Source organism: Physeter macrocephalus, chromosome 14 (genome assembly GCF_002837175.3).
Source record: "Physeter macrocephalus isolate SW-GA chromosome 14, ASM283717v5, whole genome shotgun sequence".
Lineage (NCBI taxonomy): Eukaryota > Metazoa > Chordata > Mammalia > Artiodactyla > Physeteridae > Physeter > Physeter macrocephalus.
Window position 1 is genome coordinate 97,049,323 of NC_041227.1, and position 18,234 is coordinate 97,067,556.

At 49.5% G+C, this 18,234-nt stretch overlaps 1 protein-coding gene across 2 annotated transcripts in view; it reads right to left on the bottom strand.

Annotated features, from left to right (window-relative positions):
• ASIC2 (acid sensing ion channel subunit 2) overlaps positions 1–18,234 on the bottom strand; it is a 1,003,339-nt gene that overhangs the window by 45,210 nt on the left and 939,895 nt on the right. For both annotated transcript variants that reach the window (XM_024127785.1, XM_007101977.4), the window contains exon 3: positions 14,041–14,168. In XM_024127785.1, coding sequence (XP_023983553.1) covers positions 14,041–14,168 — 128 coding nt within the window. The remainder of the gene's footprint in view (positions 1–14,040; positions 14,169–18,234) is intronic.

The window sequence follows — 18,234 nt, forward strand, 5'->3', positions numbered from 1 at the left end:
GGGGAGGGGGAGACAAAGCAAGAGACACGCACAGATGGAGTAAGAAGAGAGAGCAGGTCCTTTGTTCTGGGTTTCAGATGCCACAGGCTGTCTGTGCCGTCTTTTCTCTCTATACGCCCTTCGGCAGGCTTCAGGAACCATGGCCCTTTCTTTGCTTAGCCTCTGAAGGCCACCTGCTCCTTGTAACCCGAAGAGCCCTAACTAAGGCAGAAACAAACAACAAAGCACACGGAGACCAAACGGCAAGGAAGGATACCAAAAGCATAACCATTCCTTCCTCTAAGTGGGGGTTCTATGGGTTATTTTTTCCTATTTTTTTGGTTTCCCCCCAAATCTTCTACGTTGAGCACGTATTAAGATCTCACTGGCCCACAGGACCCATGACAGCTGCTGTTGGCTCTTTTTTGTGTCTATTTGTTGGCCATGCCCCTCTCTCCATCCTTTTTGGAGGCACTGTGCCTCTGTCTGAGTGGCCCCTTCCCCTTTCCCCAGGCCTTCTAGTAATTTCCATTTCCTGAGCTGACCTTCCTTCCCCTACACCTGAGGCTTCTCACAACACCTGCCTAGGAGGAGGCCTTGTTCCCTGTCTGGGTTCCTCCGAGCATGTCCTGTTCTGGACAAAATAAAAGCAGAGCACGCCAGGGTAACTGAAGGCGGTATTTCTAAATTGTTCAAGTTCTAGGCTTTGGGGTCCAGCTGATCCCAATTCCAGATCGTACTACTTCCTGGCTGTGTGTCCTTGGCAAGTTTCTTAACTTCTCTGTGCTCCAGTTTGATTTTCTGTAAAATGGTTTCCAATCATTTCTACCTTATTAGATTTGAGAAGCACGCCTGAGATAACGGGTAGGATGCATTTAGAAAGGTTCTGGACTCAGTTCTGATCCCTTGAAAGCGGTTCTGGACTCAGTGTTTTCCACAGAGTGATGTCTCCCATGCTGCCGTATCTCCTCTGAGAGGCGGGGAGGCCCTGCCTGTGTCCTTCCTCACTGAGGTGCTAAACGTGGCTAAGCTCAGCTACCTCTCCTATATCTGCCATCACCAAGCACCAGAGGGTCCCCATCGTCCTTTACCCTTTGGGTCATAGAAGCAGCTGTGCCAGCAGTGGGTCTGGGGTTTAACTTCAAGAGGACCCTGACCACCCCAGGTGGAGCACCACCCGCCCTGGCTGGGTCTGTTCCTCCTGCTGGCTCCTTGCAGACCTTTTCTCGGAGGTTTGGGGGCGCTGAGTTCAGTTCAAGTCAATACACATTGACTGAGGCCTTATCATGTACTGAGCACTGGGGCAGGTGTGGGGACATGCACAGGACTGTCTCAGTCCCAGAGACAGATGCGCGAAGGGAAAGACCTGGAAGTATGGTACCTGTTGCCTTTATGGTGGGGCAGGGAGATGATGTCAAGCTCATAGCAGGCATGAAAACTGAGAGTGGGGACATCCCTCGGATGCACTGTTGAGGCAGGGAAGAGGAGAGCACAATTTTAGGAGCTACGGAATTAACAAGGATAGCTATCAGTCTAATCCAACCTAATCAACCCAATCCAATCTAATTCAATCTCATCCAACCCATTGGACTAATGAAACCCATTCCATGTGGATGGAGGACCAGCATGGTGCCAGGCACTGTGCTCTTCAATCTTTGGGAACTGTGGACTCTGGCCCCAGGCCTGGGGGTAGGGTGGGGACACTTTTTGTTTTAAACTTCAAAACCAGACAAAAATCTTTACACATTTTCTTTGCTAGAAGGGAAACTTCAGAGCTGCAGGCCTTTCCCTATGGCGTCCGCGTGTGCCGGGATGAGGAACAGGGTCCGGTGGAGTCTGTCTGCTGGGGAAGGAACTGCAGGACCAGCCTGGAGAGGAGGCTGTCCCCGGCTGCAGGGAGAAGCGCCCCATCCCCGGTATGTGAGCCAGTCTGCTGGATGCCAGGTCCAAACCAGAAAACATACTTGTAAATAGCTGCATTACGCACATCTTTAAAAGTTGCACAATTAATACATGAATACACAAGTGCATTCTCGTTATAAATATTCCAGGGATCCAGAAAAAGTGGAAAATCTTAAACACTCAGTTCTGTTCTTTTCCTCTGAGCACCTGTCAGTATTTTTTAAATTCTCCAGAATTTAAAATTCTCCAGAATTCTTCTGTGTGCTACCGTGCGTGCATACATGTGCGTTTGTAAATATATAGTTTAGTTTAGTGTGGTGGTATTTTTAATACAAATGAGACCACACTGTATGTGTTGTTCTTTTTTTTTTTCACTTACCAATATGTCCTGGAAAATTTCCCCAAGGGACCTCCAGATCTTTCTTACCCATTTTAACTGTTGCAGGGGGTTGGGGGAAACACATATGCATTTGCCCTCCTTAATTGAATCATCATTTCACTGACGAACTAAATTGTTTCTAAATTTTTACTCTCACAAAAATTGAGAGCTGCAGAAAAGACCTTCATCCATGCTTCTTGGGGTACATGTGTAAGTATTTCTTTATGTCAGATTCCAAGAAGGAAAATTGCTCTCCTTTGAAGAGGAGGTGTGCTTTTTTATGTGAACGGATGCTGCCAAGTCCCCACCCATATCTCTAGCCCAAAAGGCCCTACCAGTTTACACTCCACTCAACAGCTGTCTTGTCTGCCCTCTCCAGAGATGGGTGTCGTCTTTTCTGGGGCCCTGCTCCCCTTCTGCTTGTTCCTTTCACAGTCTTCTTGGCTCTCCTAGACACCTTGGCCAAATGCTATCTTCCTGTCCTTTGTCACCTAATTGTGTCAAAGGACTGGGTGTGCTAACTTAAAACATAAAACATGGGACTTCCCTGGCGGTTCCCTGGTTAAGACTCCGTGCTTCTCTTGCAGGGGAGATGGGTTCGACCCCTGGTCAGAGAACTAAGATCTCACATGCTGCATGGCATGGCCAAAAAATAAAAAAATAAATAAAAAGCAGATAAATTGAGGAGTGATGACTCTCGTTCAGGAATGATTTTTTTGTTCCATGACAGGATGTGCTACAGGGTTTGAATCAATTCATTAACCAATATTGATTCATTCTCCAATTAATTAATAATTGATTGATTGATTGATTTACAGCATTGGGGTCTGTGCTAGTTGCTCAGAGTCCTTGCCTTCAGACAGCATACTCTCATTGATGGAGCAAGACATGCAAATAACTTGGGTTATTCAGGTAACTAATAGCCAGATGGCTGTTGTAAAAATGTTTTAAATGCTAAAAGGGGACAGATCTCAGTAGGTGGGAAACTGGAGATATTTTAGGGCTAGAGCTAACAGATTAGCACTAATGATTTACTTGCCCACGGGGAATGATTACAGGGGCTGTTCAGTCCATTTGTAACAACATAAACAAACGCTCGGGCTTCGCCATCCCTGGAGGGCAACAGTTGTTTTCAGGAGGAAGGAGGAGGGGAGAAATAGGAAAGAGATGTCTTTTCCAGGCCCCCTTTCCCCTGCCCTTGCCCTTGCTGACCATCAGCAGGACTGTTCACATTCATTCATTCATAGATTCATTCTGGTTGCTACTTCTAAAAGATTTGTTTGTGACTATCTAGCCTTCCCAGTTGGCCAGAGAAAGCTTTCAGCCTGCATTAGGAGGTGTCTTCTACGGTGTTTTTTTTTTTTTTTCCCTATATATAAAAACAACAGGCATCGGAAACCAAGGCCACCCTGTTCAGAGTTCAGATGGTGCTCATGAATCAGAAGAGAACGTGGTACTGGGTCTAGCATGACCCAACCAAAGAATGTTCTGATTTATTAGCTTGTCTCCTGAGTAAGAAAAAGTAGGTGAGTCAACAGACAGTAGGTCTCCTTTCCTCTGCTGGGTCTGAGGAGGAAATAAGCCACTGAGAGATAAGCAACTGGCTTCTGATGTCAGAGCTGGTGCAGAGAGGATCCAGGAGAAACCAGTTCTGCCCTGATGGATGCTGGTGAGAGTGGGTACCGCAAAGTTCTGGACTTTGGACCCAGACTGGAGCTGCCGTGGCAGTTAGTACCATTTTGGGCTCATCCCTTTTTTTCGCCACGCACTCAGTAAAAAGACTTTTTTTTTTTTTTTTTTTCAGTTCTTAGTGTTAAAGACTGTTGGATTCGGTTACATCATCTCTGAAGGCTAAGCATAGCTGAAATGGATTGTAAAGTATTGAAGTTAGCCCTCGGAGATCATTCTACAACATTCCGTCCAACCGTCTTTCCATTTAAGTATTGTAAGACCTAACATTTTCCCTTAAGAAGTTTACAGCGTACTGGGGGCTTATTACACAGACACGTATAGCTCTTAATCTGTGACCGATTGTCCGCCTCTCCTGCTAGACTGTAAGCTCTTGAGAAGAACCAGGTCAGTCCTGTCCATTACTGTATCCCTCGTGCCTAACACAGTGCCTAGCACATAGCTGATTCTCAATAAATGAATGAGTCAGCAGGAAATGATCAAGGAACGGGGCTGGTAGGCTCACAGCCCGTGCGGGGGGCAGTGTGTGTATCAGCAGTGGGGCTGCTGGAGAGTAGTGGGGTTTAGTCACTGGGAGAAGTGATGGCCAGAGCCAGGATGTGGAATTTGGACTTTATTTTCTAGGTTGGGAAAGACATTAATGGGTCTTAAGCAAGAGAGTGAGATGATAAAGTAGGCTCTTTCTCTTTCATACAGTCATTGAGTCATTCATTCCATTCAATATAATTATCAAGTATCTTCTATATGCAAGGCACTATACAAAATGCTGAAATACAAAGAACAGAAATAAGATGGAGTCATATCCTCAGAGAGCTCACAATCTGGTAGGGAGACAGAGAGGTAAACAGATGATTATCATGTGTAAATTTTATGCCAGAGATTCACACAGACTACTCCAGGGTGGCCTTCTGGATGAGGGAACATTAGAGCTGAATCTCGAAGGACTCATACAGATTAGGTGAAGAAAGGGTGGGAAGGGTGTTGCTGGCAGGGAGAGAGAGGAGAGAGCATGTGATGCTTGGGAGTAACTGCACACAGTTTAGGAGAGCTGGTGCGTTGCGTGGGAGGCCGGGGGAGTAGAGGAAGATGCTGCTGAAAGGTAGGAAGCAGCCAGAACAGAAAGGGCTGTGAAGAGGGTCCTGGACTTTATCCTCGAAGAAATGAGGGAGGGAGGGAGATGCTCAGATTCGTGTTGATGCAGAGAATGGATTGGAGAGGGACGAGGTGGGTGGCAGGGAGACCAGCCAGGCAGCTGCTGTTCTTACCCAGGAGAGAGATCATGAAGGACTGAATTAAAGTAGTGTCTGGAGTGGGCGACAGCGACAGCTAGCACTTATCGAGCACTTGCCGGCTGCCAGAACTGTTCTGCGCACGCGCGTTAACTCACTTAGCCTTCCCTCTGGGATAGAAACCATCATCATTCCCATTTTACAGATGAGGAAACGAGGCACAGGGTCACCATCTAGGGAGTGCGTATTTGTACTCAGGCCATTTACAGGGTTGGGGGACCGGGGCTGGGGGAGCAGTTTTGGGGTGGAGGTGTGGGGCAGGGGAAGAGGATGAGTTCAGTTTAGATTTTTGATCTGAGAAGCCCACGGGACTCCGAGGGGAGGCATTCGGCAGTACCTGGAGTCCTGGCTTGGGGGTCAGGAAAGAGATCTGGGCCGGGGGTAGTGCTTTGGAAGTCATGGTAAAGGGTGAGCTCATTCAAGGAAATTGCAGAATGGGACAAGCGAAAACCAGCATCCTGGGACGCCCATCATCTCAGGGGTGAACAGAGAAGGAACTGCTTATGAAGATGCCTCAGGAGGAGCAGGCAGAGAGGTGAGAAGAAAAGCAGACCAGAGTGGGGAGAAGAGGGTCTCAGGGAGGGCGTGGCCAACAGTCCACATGCTGCTGGGAAACCAGGTGGGATGAAGTGAGGAGTGTCCTTAGGGACAAAGATTGGGTTTGGCCACAAAGATTTCATGGGCCACCTTGATGACAAAGAGTTTCCGTGGGATGCTAGAGGTGGGCCGGGAAGTGAAAGGGAGGTGAGGAGGTAGAGAGAAGCAAGTCTAGACAACTCTTTGGAGACTCTTTTAGGGAAAGGAAGGAGGAGGAGAGGCTGCAAGGCAGACAGTAGGCAAAATAGAGTGATTTTTACCTCTTTCTAAGACTTAAGCGTTTTTTTTAAAACATATTTATATATATATTTTTGACATATTTACAATTTATTGTATAATTGCTTTACAATGGTGTGTCATTTTCTGTTTTATAACAAAGTGAATTAGCTATACATATACATACATCCCCGTATCTTAAGCATGTTTTATTTACTTTGAGATTTCCCCCAACAGAGCTGAGCACATTTGCTCAACCTAGCCAAGCAACACTTCTTTTAAGGACCCTTTTCCTTCCTCCTCTACGCCCTGTCATCACCTCCACCTTGACAAAAACAAACTCTCATTGTGTAGGAAAAAAAGGTGACAACCTGACTCTTGGCAAAACCATCTGGGGATCTGAAGATATTTCTCCCTTCGAGGAGGAGTGGCTACAAGTGAGGAAGTAGCTAAGCCAGTAGATGCTTAATTGATTCTTATTTTCATCTCTGTACGGGAAACACTATTCCCTGTTGAGCATGGAGGGATGGCCACACAGCAGGCTATCCTGCCTTCTGGTGCCTCCCCAGCGCTTTCTGGAGCAGAACTGGATGCTACCATGTTTGTGCGGCTCCAGCTTTGACAGTTTGGAAGTTGCTGAAGGCATGTGGCACGAATTCTCTCCCCTGCCTTGAAAAACGCAACTGGGCAAGCCTCCATTTTTAACGGGGCCCGTGAAGCATATTAAGGACCATGGATCTAGCTGTCAGATTGACAAATGAGTCTTCTCTTTTTTTTTTTTTTTTTTTTTTTTTTGTGGTACGCGGGCCTCTCACTGCTGTGGCCTCTCCCGTTGCGGAGCACAGGCTCCGGACGCGCAGGCTCAGCGGCCATGGCTCACGGGCCCAGCCGCTCCGCGGCATGTGGGATCCTCCCGGACCGGGGCACGAACCCGTGTCCCCTGCATCGGCAAGTGGACTCTCAGTCACTGCACCACCAGGGAAGCCCGAGTCTTCTCTTTTGAAAGGCCCTTTGGAAGTTGTATTTGGAAGCTTGAGAGGAGCGCTGTCAAAAGCATTTGGGGGCACCCCACCCAACACCTGGGCCTTTTTCATTTGGGGGTAGAGGGGGGGATACTGTTTCTCGTCGTGAGCCACGGTGGGATTCCCTCCAAATGTTGGAGACGCGGCCGAACAACGCTGATGGTAAAGGTTTAGGCTTCTGTAGGAGCCGACTGTGCCCACACAGCCTGCCCGTGACCTAACTGGGGCCGGCGGGACCCAGACATTTGTGTTTGCCTTGTGTATCTACAGCCCCAAAGAGGCTAGAGAGCAGCTGCTTGATGCAGGGTGTGGTGTGACCGTGGGCATTCTCATGGTACTCTGGATACAGCCCAAGTGAGGAACCAACACACAGTCCAGGTTGTGGAATTGGGACCCTTCTCATTCCCAATGGCTCCAGACTGGTAGTAGAAGGGCTTCTTGGTGAGAACGGGGTATATCTGGGCAGTGATGAGCAACTCTGGTTCCACAAGGCATTTCCGAGACCCTCGAATATAAACGCAGGGCCATGTTTCCCCGAAAACTTTCTGAGCAATGAGGCTGGTGGCCAACCGACCACCCAGGGTCTGCAGATTCATTCTCAGTCCCACCAAGAAGTATGGGCGGGGCAGTTGAATAAAGATTTGATGGACACATTGGATAAACATTTAGAAAACAAGACTCACTGCCAGGCTCTTTGAGGAGGAAGTGGGAGATGATGAAAATTTTCTTATATCAAATCATGACTGGAAGTCCCATCAGGGTTAGCAATTGCCTTCGGTTAGGGGCAAAGAGTCTGACTGGTGACGTCAACGTTGAAGATGTTGTGCTCTTACCACATGAATGTCCCAGATTTTCTCTTCCACATATGTTCGCTCACTCATTTAATTCTCCCCCATGGTCCAGAGTTCGGTGGGGACCTTCCCATCTGTTCCATCCACTCTCGTGCACACAGATGGCTTCCAGATCTCTGTCTCCAGCCCTGACCTCTTTCATGAGCTTTTGCTTTGATTAGGATCTCTAAGTGTGCAGCCAGAAATGATACAGATACCATCATCCATCACAGGCTGGCTCCACAGCCTCAGGGAGAAGGAGGGCCCCCAGGGCAGATTTTAATGGGAGTTTTGGCAGGCGGGGGAGGGGGGAGGCAGGGAGAGCACTGGAGCGCAGCATCTGAGCGCTCTTTGGGCCCAGAGTGCAGATGTGAGTGTTCGTGTATAATTCATTCTTTCAATCCTGCACATTTACTGAGCTCATATCTAAGCAAGGCACGGGGGACAGAGAATCCGAGAGACACCATCCTTGCTCTCAGGGAGCTCCCAGCCTAAGTGAGCCAAGGGCTGATGGAGGCTAAGGAAGACAGTTCGTAAGAGGCAGGAGTAGGGGCAGGGATGCACGAGGGGAGGTAAATTCTGCAAGGAGAGTTTTATATCTCTTAGGAGCGGGATAAAATTGCTGAGAAACCTGCTTGATTCTGTGAGCGCTCCAAGGCGGGACCAGGTCTCCCTCATCTTCATCTTCCCAGCAAAGTAGGTGCTCAGTGAATATTTGCTGAAGGAATAAATGAATGTATAAGGTGTTATATGGAGCGACTAGCTGCTCCTTGGGGGGTGGCAGGACAGGACGGGGCAGGTCTTCTTAGAGACTGTGCTCTTTGAGCAGTAGCTAGAAATAGGACTAGGCCTTTGCCAGCAGAGAGCATGGTGTATTTGGTGCATGGTTCTCCGACACTGGGATGCAGGGCACAGGTTGGTCAACCACGGACAGTTGATGAGGCTGGAGAGGTGGGCAGGGGCCAGGCTGAACGGGACCTCGGACGCCATTCTAAGGGGTTGGGCTTTTGCAAGTTACAGGAAGCCCAGGAATTTAAGGGTTTTAAGTAGGGCAGCCATGTGGCCGCCATGTGTGTGGCCTGGGGAAGGGGCACGACCAAGGAGCACGGCCAGAGCCTCTCTTCTAAAGTTTTAGGGTGGTTACATACCCCAACCCCTGCTTCTCACTAGTAGGAACCCAGGTTCTGCCTCTCAGACCAGGGAAGGGCGGTTTATCTCACATGTCCTTGCCACCATGGACCTTAACAGCACCCCACGCCAGCTGGCATGAAGGAGGGAGTCTGCACGTGGCAGAGCAGGTGCAAAACTGCTATCGCCCAAACTTCCAGGTGGTTCCTGCGTGCTTGAGTGACCCCCAGGCTGCCTACGCTGGAGGTCCTTCGAGGTCATCTAACCCAGCCCTTCCATTCTATGGATGGGAACACTGAGGCCCAGGGACGGAGGCAACCTGTCCAAGTTCTCATGGCACAGCCAGGACTAGAATCCAGGCCTGTGGGCTCCCTGTCTGGTTTTCTCTCCCCAGATAGATCTGTGCTCAAAGCTGAGTCCTGCAGTTCCCTTAGCTCGGCGACCTGAAGCAAGTGACTTGGCTGTGCAGTCTTGTCATCTGGAACATGGCATAACAATATCTCCCTTTTGGGGTTGTTGTGGGGAATAAATGAAATAATGCAGGTCAAGTGTCTCTGCAGCTTAATGCCTGGTGGGGAATGTGCGCTCAGGTAGAAGGGACTGTTCTCTCCTTCCGTGTTCCGTTTCTGCCCTCAGCGTGTTATCCCACCGCCTGTCTATGCTGGTGGGGGTCCTGGGATGGTGCAGGGGCTCCTACAGCAGCTGAGCCAGGGGGGCACTTCTCAGATTGTCCAAGGAAGGCAGGGGCATACCTTGGCTTATTTGGGTTTAGGGCAAATACAGACATAAAAAAGCAATCTTTGGGGCTTCCCTGGTGGCGCAGTGGTTGAGAGTCCGCCTGCCAATGCAGGGGACGCGGGTTCGTGCCCCGGTCCGGGAAGATCCCACATGCCGCGGAGCGGCTGGGCCCGTGAGCCATGGCCGCTGAGCCTGCGCGTCCGGAGCCTGTGCTCTGCAACGGGGGTTACAGCCCAATGGTGTGTTCTTTTGGATGACAAATAAAGTAAAAAATATTGAGAGAAGTGCATGTGTAATTTTGCACGGGTGGGATGACTTTACCAGGCAAAAGGACTTTCCCGTTTACAAAGGGATTCATGGCAGGAGTCCTGTAAGTTACCAGTTCCGCTCAGGCTTTCACTCGGGAGTCAATTTCCCTAGCGTGATTCACACCAAGTTTCTAGGAAAGGACCTTCTGCCCTCCAAATAGTCTTGTCATCTCTGGCATTCTTTCAAGATTCCCTTGAGCTTTGAGCTGAAGCAGCAGAATCCTGGAGTGGGAACTGTGTAGCCGCTATAGGTTGTCAGACCACCGTGAGTTTATGTGCCATCAAGAAAGAAAAAGCATCGCCAGTTGTAACGGACGTGCAACAAGCCCCAATTTCAGAAATGTTAAAATGTGAAAAAAATATGCATCTTAGAATCCATGTTTGAGAACCAGGGTCAGTTGGATAGGTTAGTACTAATGGCAGAGTTGAGAATATACCAGTGGGGGCCAATCCCTAAATTATACTTGCCTTAAGGTTATTTAACGGTTATTTTTCCTATGTGAAAGAAACCACTAACACGTAGGTTCTCTGAGGACAGACACTGGGTCTGTTTTGCTCACCACAGTATTCCTATTGCTTCACCCATAGTAGGTGTTCAACAAATATTTGCTCAACAAGTAAATAAAACAAAGCCGCATTATAAGATATGTGGCAAACCCAGACAAGAAAACAAATCATTTAGAATTCCCCCACTGTGGGTATTTTGCCTTATTTCCTTCCAGTCTTATTTCCTATGAATATGCTCTTTCATATACATGTAAACATAATGTATTATTAGATTTAGCTCCAGGATGTGTCTTTGTATTTCTCTATTAATATGAATGAAATGATGAAATGAGATGGTGTGGAAATGCTTTGAAGACTGTAAAATGTTTAACCAAGTATCTTATTATTACTTATAATAACCATAGCAATGCTAATATGAATGAGGCTGATTTTCTGAAAATATACTTCAAAGCCAACAAAGAATTTGTCCTCTGAAGCTGGGAATATGTTCTGTCCCTGATCGCCACGAGGAGTCCCTCTGTTTCATGTTGGGAAGAGAAAGAGACTTAAGGGTTCTGAGAAGTTATCAGCTCCAGATTCCCACCAGGCCCAGAAATTTCTCTGGTGTCAGTAAGGGGGGGTCAGTGCGGAGTGGGGAGGACAGAGCACATCTCTCAAGCCAATGACACAGCAGCCTGCAGAGAGCTTCCTTCTTTCCAACCTTCGCTAGCGGGGAGATGGAGTTACCCTGTGGGTTTCAAGCAAGGCTGTTCACTTCCTCTGCATGGTAATAGCAATGTGGACACCAGAGAGGTGTCAGTACAGGTAAGCCATGCAGGATCAGAGTGGTGGTTCCTTTCAACAAACCACAAAATCAGATTTGCATTGGAAAACTAGCCCCAAATTCACCATTAGATAGTCAAAGAATTCATGGACACACTTATTAGTCTAACCCATGCCTGGTTCTTCGAAGGGAGGTAGATTGACTCACATCACACACAAAAGGGAGGACTAGGCAGGCTCCTCTGTGCCCTCTTCTCCATGAGGCCTCAACCTTGGCCTACAAAGACTTGGACAAACACTAACATAGTTTCCTTCTTTCTTTCCTTTTCTCCCTTCCTTCCTTCCTTCCTCCCTTCCTCCCTTCCTTCCTTCCTCCCTCCCTTCCTCCCTCCCTTCCTCCCTCCCTCCCTTCCTCCCTCCCTCCCTCCCGCCCTCCCTTCCTTCCTTTCTTCTTTCTTTCTTGCTTATCATTAGCACTTCATTTTCATTGAAATGGATAGCTTAGATGAAGAACAGAACTAGAATAGTGTTAACAATCGACTTCTGAAAAATCACATTTGTATAAAGGAAATAAAAAAGGCCAGCAGAAATCCAAAAAAAATGCAGCTTGTATTATTGCACTTGGACGAAGTATGCTGTTCAGGGTAGCGTAATACGACTTAGGCCACACAAGCCCAGGAGGAGGAGACAAATAGAGGGCAAAACTCCAGGTAATATTTATTCTGGATTCTCCAGGGAGCTCAAGAATATTTCGTGGTTTTGAAACATTCAACTAAAGCTCTTTACAAAAATGACTGTGTCTTCAACACATTTTTACACTGACATAGTTTCTCACAGCTCAAAGCCAAATCCCTGGGATGTCCCTAACCCCCCTAAAGTCCCCGCCTAAGAACTCGAGACTCTGCGAAAAGAATTTACTCTTTGTTTGTTCCTGCCAAGACCAAAAGGTAGGGCCCCTGTCTCCCTGTCTCTGCAGGAGGAGAGAAGCCTAACTATGATGGGGTCCTATTAGCAAACTTGGATGGGTTCCACATGCACTGACCCCCCACCCCCCTAACTTCCGGCTTTTTGTAACGTTTCATTTCCCTGACTCTGCTCAGGCATCCTCTATCCCCCCACCCCTTCCCCTCATTTTCCCTTTAAAATGCCAGGTGCCTTCTGCACAAATTGAAGTTGAGTTCAGTCCAGGCTGAACCCTCTTCCCTACTGCAGTAGTGTATTGCCGATTAAATCTGTCCTTGCTGCTTTGTTTATCTGACAGTACTCGAAGGAAGGCTTGCTAAAACACCCAGGCTAATAGCTTGGGCTCCGGGCTCTCTGCACACCTTGACCTGCTAGTCTGCGTTCACGCTTCCTGACTTAAATCCCCAGCCTTGAACTTGGCTCTGTGCTGTCTCCTTCATGCCCTCCCTCTTTGTCCTCTAGGATGAAGTTTTCTGGTCGTTCCACCAGGCTCCCCCCTTGCACACTCTTGAATACTCCACTTCTGCCTCCACTGCCTGCCTCTATCTCTGAGCCCCTTAGTTGCCGGGCCAACCTCCCAGCCTTCTCTACCCCAGTCTCAGAGCCACCATCCCACCTGCTACATGTTGCAGTGGAGGCTGATCTTGATCTTTAGCAACTGCCCAGGCATTAAGTACGGGGAATTGTTCATGAGGCCGGCGCCATCAATGTTTTCTCACTTAGAGAGTTAAAACCAGTTTCCAATACAGAAGATCGCTTTATGAAATGGCTAAGGAACTGTGATCAGTACTGGATGAAAGATGATTTGGGCCCAATTTTCAAAACAAGCGGAGCTCCTAAGTTACGTGTGTATCTCTTTGTTGACTGCTTCTCCCGTTCTCCGGATTCTCCTTTCCTCATACCCTAGAGCTGGGCTCCCTGTCACTCATTCACCTCATTCTTTGCTCCAGGCCTCCCAGGGCACATTGTCTTGGGTGACCTGGTTTAGGACTCCCTCAGAGTCATAGGCTCTCCAGCTTTTATTCTAGGCAAACCAGGAGATAAGGGAAAAAAAGCATGCCCATGTCTCTCTGCAGTCCTGTTCTGAGGCTTCCTCCCCACTGAGAATTTACAAAGGTCTCCCTTCTGAGGTGTGTAAGCCACGTCACATCTGTACCAGTCCTCACTCCATGGACGCACAGAGTTGATGTAGAAGTCCTGGCTGGCTGGGAGGGTCCCTCCCCTGGTGCTAAATCAGAGAGCAGACAGGAACCCATGAAGAGGCTTCCCTCCACTTAAACTCTGTTACAAGAGAGTGACGCTCCATCCCTGTTCCTTTTTTGCAGGCCACTTGGCTTTGTATTAACGCAGTGATGAAACACACCAAACGCTGATAAGCAATTTCCCTCAGCATCCACTGGACTCCCACCCCACCCCCACAAGGATTTTTTTTCCCAGAATGTTTCGGGAAAAATACCCCCAACCAGTTGAGTGAAAAAGCAAATAAGCTGCGTTTCCCTCATGCCCAATTGCAGAAACCGACAGGCGGTACAGGAGAATTGGATTACAGAGGTTAGCCTGATACAGTTCTCCAATTTCAGGGTGAGTCTCTTTACTGAGCCCAGCCCTGCTCCAGCCTCCTGGGTGGATTCAGAACCTTGCAGGAGTGGGAATATCCCATTTCTCCTCCTCACGCGGCGGGTGGCTGGGAGAGGCCAAGGACCACTGATCCAGAGAGCCCTGGGCACTTACCCTCTGCTCCTGTGTGGCCACGAAAGTCTGGAACCCTGGTGCCACCCCAAAGCCTAGCTCTTGGATGAAAGGCGGCTCAGACTGACTGTGGATCTGAACCTTCACGCCTGCTTCAAACGTCGTTTCCTCTGAAAGAACAAAGATGGACAGAGCCATGGGTCAATGATAACAGATGCTCATGGAGTCCTGGGACTGAGAAGCTCAAAAGGATGCTGGAAAGGCCCCACGGTAAGGCAGAATCATGGCCCCCCAGAGATGTGTACATCCTCATCCCTGGAAACTGTGGCTATGTTACTTTACATTGGTGAAGGGGATGCTGCAGATATAACTAAGGATTTTGAGGTGGGGAGCTTGTCCTTGGTCATCCAGGTAGCCCAACGTGATCACAAGGGTCCTTACAAGAGGGAAGCAGGAGGATCAGAGTCAGAGAGATGTGGAAAAAAATCTATGCTGCTGGCTTCGGAGATGGAGGAAGGAAGGATCCATAAGCCCAGGGATGCAGGCAGCTTCCAGAAGCTGGAAAAGGCGAGGGAATGGATTTCCCCTAGAGCCTCTAGAAGGAATGCAGCGCTGCTGACACCTTAAAATAAATTTTTGACTTCTGGCTTCCAGAGCTGTAAGATAATACATTCGTGTCGTTTGATGCCTCTAAGGTTGTGGCAATCTGTTAGAGTAGCAATCAGAAACGGATTCAGGTCAGCTAGGCCAACCAACTTTTTGCTTCAATCTCCAAAACTATAGAATGGGATTATGAAGTGAGTTAAGCACCTATTCTCTTTATTTACTAACTTCTCTGCTGGGCCATGAGCTGAGGCGAGGAGATCAGGAGAAGGAAAACACGATGATACAGCAGTTGAAACAAAAATACAGGGCTTTCCTGTAAGCCCCTTAGAGCTGCAGGAGATGGGCCACTAGAAGAGAAGCTTCTCCCCTTTTGTTCTTTGGCAGGAGAAACCGCCCTCGGCAGTGAGGGGGGAGGGACAGCAGAGGGGGATGGGATGGCAGAGCCTGGCTCATCCTATATGTTGGTGCTCGTAATTGGCGGGAAGTGCACCCACGCGATCTTTCAGGCTTTCCTGGGTCTCCTTCTCTTATTCTTTGCAAACAGCCTGAAGCATGAGTTTTCCAAAATGCAAATCTGAGTCACTTATAAGGAGCCCAATCTCCTTCACCTGCCCCCGTTCCAGCCTTGCTCTGGGCAGCCCTCTGCTTCGTGGCACTATGTGTTCCAACCCACCAGGGCCACCAGATTGGTCGTTACTGATCCCTGCTCTACATGGAGGCACATGCATCTCCTTCTGCCCGGAATGTCTGGTACTTGGTCCACCTGACCGCCTCCCTTCTCATCACTGAAGATTCAGTCCCCAGCCCCAGCCAGAGCCACTCCTTCTCCAGCTTGGTTGTATCCTTCACATACGCCTGGTAAAGCCTCTGCCACACCACGTCATAATCCTTTATCTCACTGTCTTTTCCACAGGGCTGAGCATCGTGAGGCCAAGTTCAGGGCTTTCTCTCTGGATCTCAAAGGCCCTGCACACGGCTGGGCATCTTGCAGGCACCCAGGGAACGCCTGTTGCATGAACGAGTGAGAGATTTGTGACTCCAACCTTTACTCACTTATTAATGGGCAAGGCCAATCTAGAATCCACATCAAGGAGTATTCTGAAACTAGAGAATAGGGAGAGGATGGGTAAATGCAGAAATCAGGGAAGATGCGGGGGGGGGGGTGGTGGATGGAGGTCAGAGGTCAAGGAGGGGGAGTGTGTCAGCACCAGGGCCATAGCGTAGGGAGAGTTTGGGGACACGCTCTAAAGCTGGCACAGAAGAGAAAGGTGAGGAGGAGGGAAGGGCTGGAGCCAGGCACGTGAATGTGCAGGACCCAGGTCAGCCTGGGGGCCAGTGATCGAGGCAGGGGGAGGCGTCCAGAGCTGGGTGAGAAATCCAAGGTCCGGGGCACAGGCCAAGGTTGAGTAGGCAGACAGGGACCAGAAGAAGAAGAGGCAGGGCTCTCACAGTCTAGACGAGGAATCCAGTGGCTGACATGAGGTTTAGGCAAAAGAGAGCCTCAGCCAGGAATCCTTTCATACACATCTTTGTGGAGCAGGAGAGAATCCCATGAAACCCACGAACACCTCCCCCTTTCCTCCAGCAGAGTCAAGTCTTCCGGCATCTCTTTACCCGGATCGCTCCATCCAAACTCTTGCCCCTACATCCCTGCGTGCCTGTGGTTGTTTTGTGTCTATCTCTCCCATGGATGGCGATGCCTCAAGAGAGGAGAGTGCTTCTTGCTCAGTGCGGTGCCCATTGCCCAGCCTGGGGCTTGGCTCACAGGTACATCAGGGAGGGGGCTGAGGGAGAGGGAGGAGGGGGGAGATGAAGAAGGCTGAGTGGCCAGCTTTCGGTGGCTGTGTGTTCTAAGGTCCGCCCAAGAGAGGGGTTGAGGAGAGGCCAAGGAGCCCAAAGAACAGGCTTTGAGGGGGGAGAAGTGAACACACAGTGATATTGGGATACAGGGATGCCCATGCTTGGATGAATGAAAAGCACGTTCAGTGAGCTGCAGGGGGTGGGTGAGGAGAGATGCCAAAACGTGTTTTCCAGAGCTCATGAAGCTGTGTGCCTGCGATATAAGCGAGCTTAAGAAACCTTAGAGCTGGGCTGCACACAAAACAACAGCAACAGCAGCAACGATAACGAGAACAAGAACTCGGACCACCCATACAATGTTTGGGTTCGAACTGAAAATGTGGGGCACCTCGTTAAAAATTCATTGAGAAACTCAAGGCAGCCGGGGTAAAGCATTAAACCAAGAGTGGTGACCCTCCTGAGCCTGTGTGACTGCAGTGGTCACACAACCAGGAAGCCAGCCCTGATGATAACCCCCGTTGGTGCTGGACAGAATTGTTCACATCTTCCTATTCCTCTCACCACCAAAAGATTCAACACTGAGTTGCTTCAAAGAGTGCAGGCCCCCAGTGCAGTGAAGGATTTGTTTACATATCACAAACACTAGGATTCAAAGCCCCAGAGAGAGAGCACAGAGAACGGGGAGGTTACTACACACACACAGCGTTAGGAGCCCTTGTTAATTGGGACCAAGCTGAAACCCTGACGGCGTAACATGTAAGACGATGTTGAATCAGGAGGAGGGTGGTAAAGAGACTTCAACCTGCAGAAGCCAGAGTCTCCTTTTTAGGAGCAGGGCCACGGCCGGCACCAGATGAAGTCTACCTGTGGAGAATTTTCTGTGCCTGCAGAAAGGATTGGGAAGCTCTACTGGGCCGGGGGGGGGGGCGGGGGGCGGGTCGGGGGAGCCACGGGCAGAATGCATAATGGGGCAGGGAAAGTACATCACAATAAAAGCTTACATTTTTAATCTTTGCAAATTACAGGAAGCACGCAGAGGCAATAAACACTGAAGAGGAGGCAAAGAAGCGTCTCTGAAAATCTGGAGGAATTTTCTAGGCTAAGGCAGGGATGTGCTGGTACAAAGCAATCTTGGGTTGGAGGACACCGTCTTTGTAACAGTGGCTGTGATAGCTAGCTTGAGAGGAGAGGGTGGGAGGGAGGCCAGCCATATGGCGAGATGCGTCTCAGTGCAGGATGGCTCTGTTTGTCCCCTACCCATCCTCTCCGCTCTTCTCTCTGCCCTGGGAGCTGCATTTGTATAATAAAGTGTGCTGTTGGGCTCCCTTGCCCTCCTGGTTGGCTTCAGCCAATGGTGGGCCCAGGTAGGAAACTGGGGGAGAGGGGAGAGTCAGGCTGGGATATTCAGTCTCTCAATTCTATTTGCTGGGTCCCTGTGCGTTAGCTGCGTGCCTCCTTGGAAGGGCACAACTCTGGTTCGGGGCCTGGAGGGCGCGCTCCATTCTGATATGGGCTCTTTCTCCCTTTCCCAGGCACGGCAATGGCTCTCTCTGCTACCAGGCTCAGGATACCCCATCAGTACTGCCTTCCCTAAGCCTTGCCCGCACCTTTGTGACTAGCCCTTCATTAATCGTTCCTTGGTTTACCCCGTCTGCGGGTGCTGTTGATTTCTTGCTTGGGTCCTGATGGTAGAGTCTCCCGAGGGCATGTACTACCTTACCTCTGAGAGGCTGTAGGAGGCCTCGCTGCCTCACCATCCATGGAAGGGCAGCCGTTGGGTGGAGCCTCTTGGGAACGGAGACCTCACTACCTGCAAGGGTAGCCCTTGGT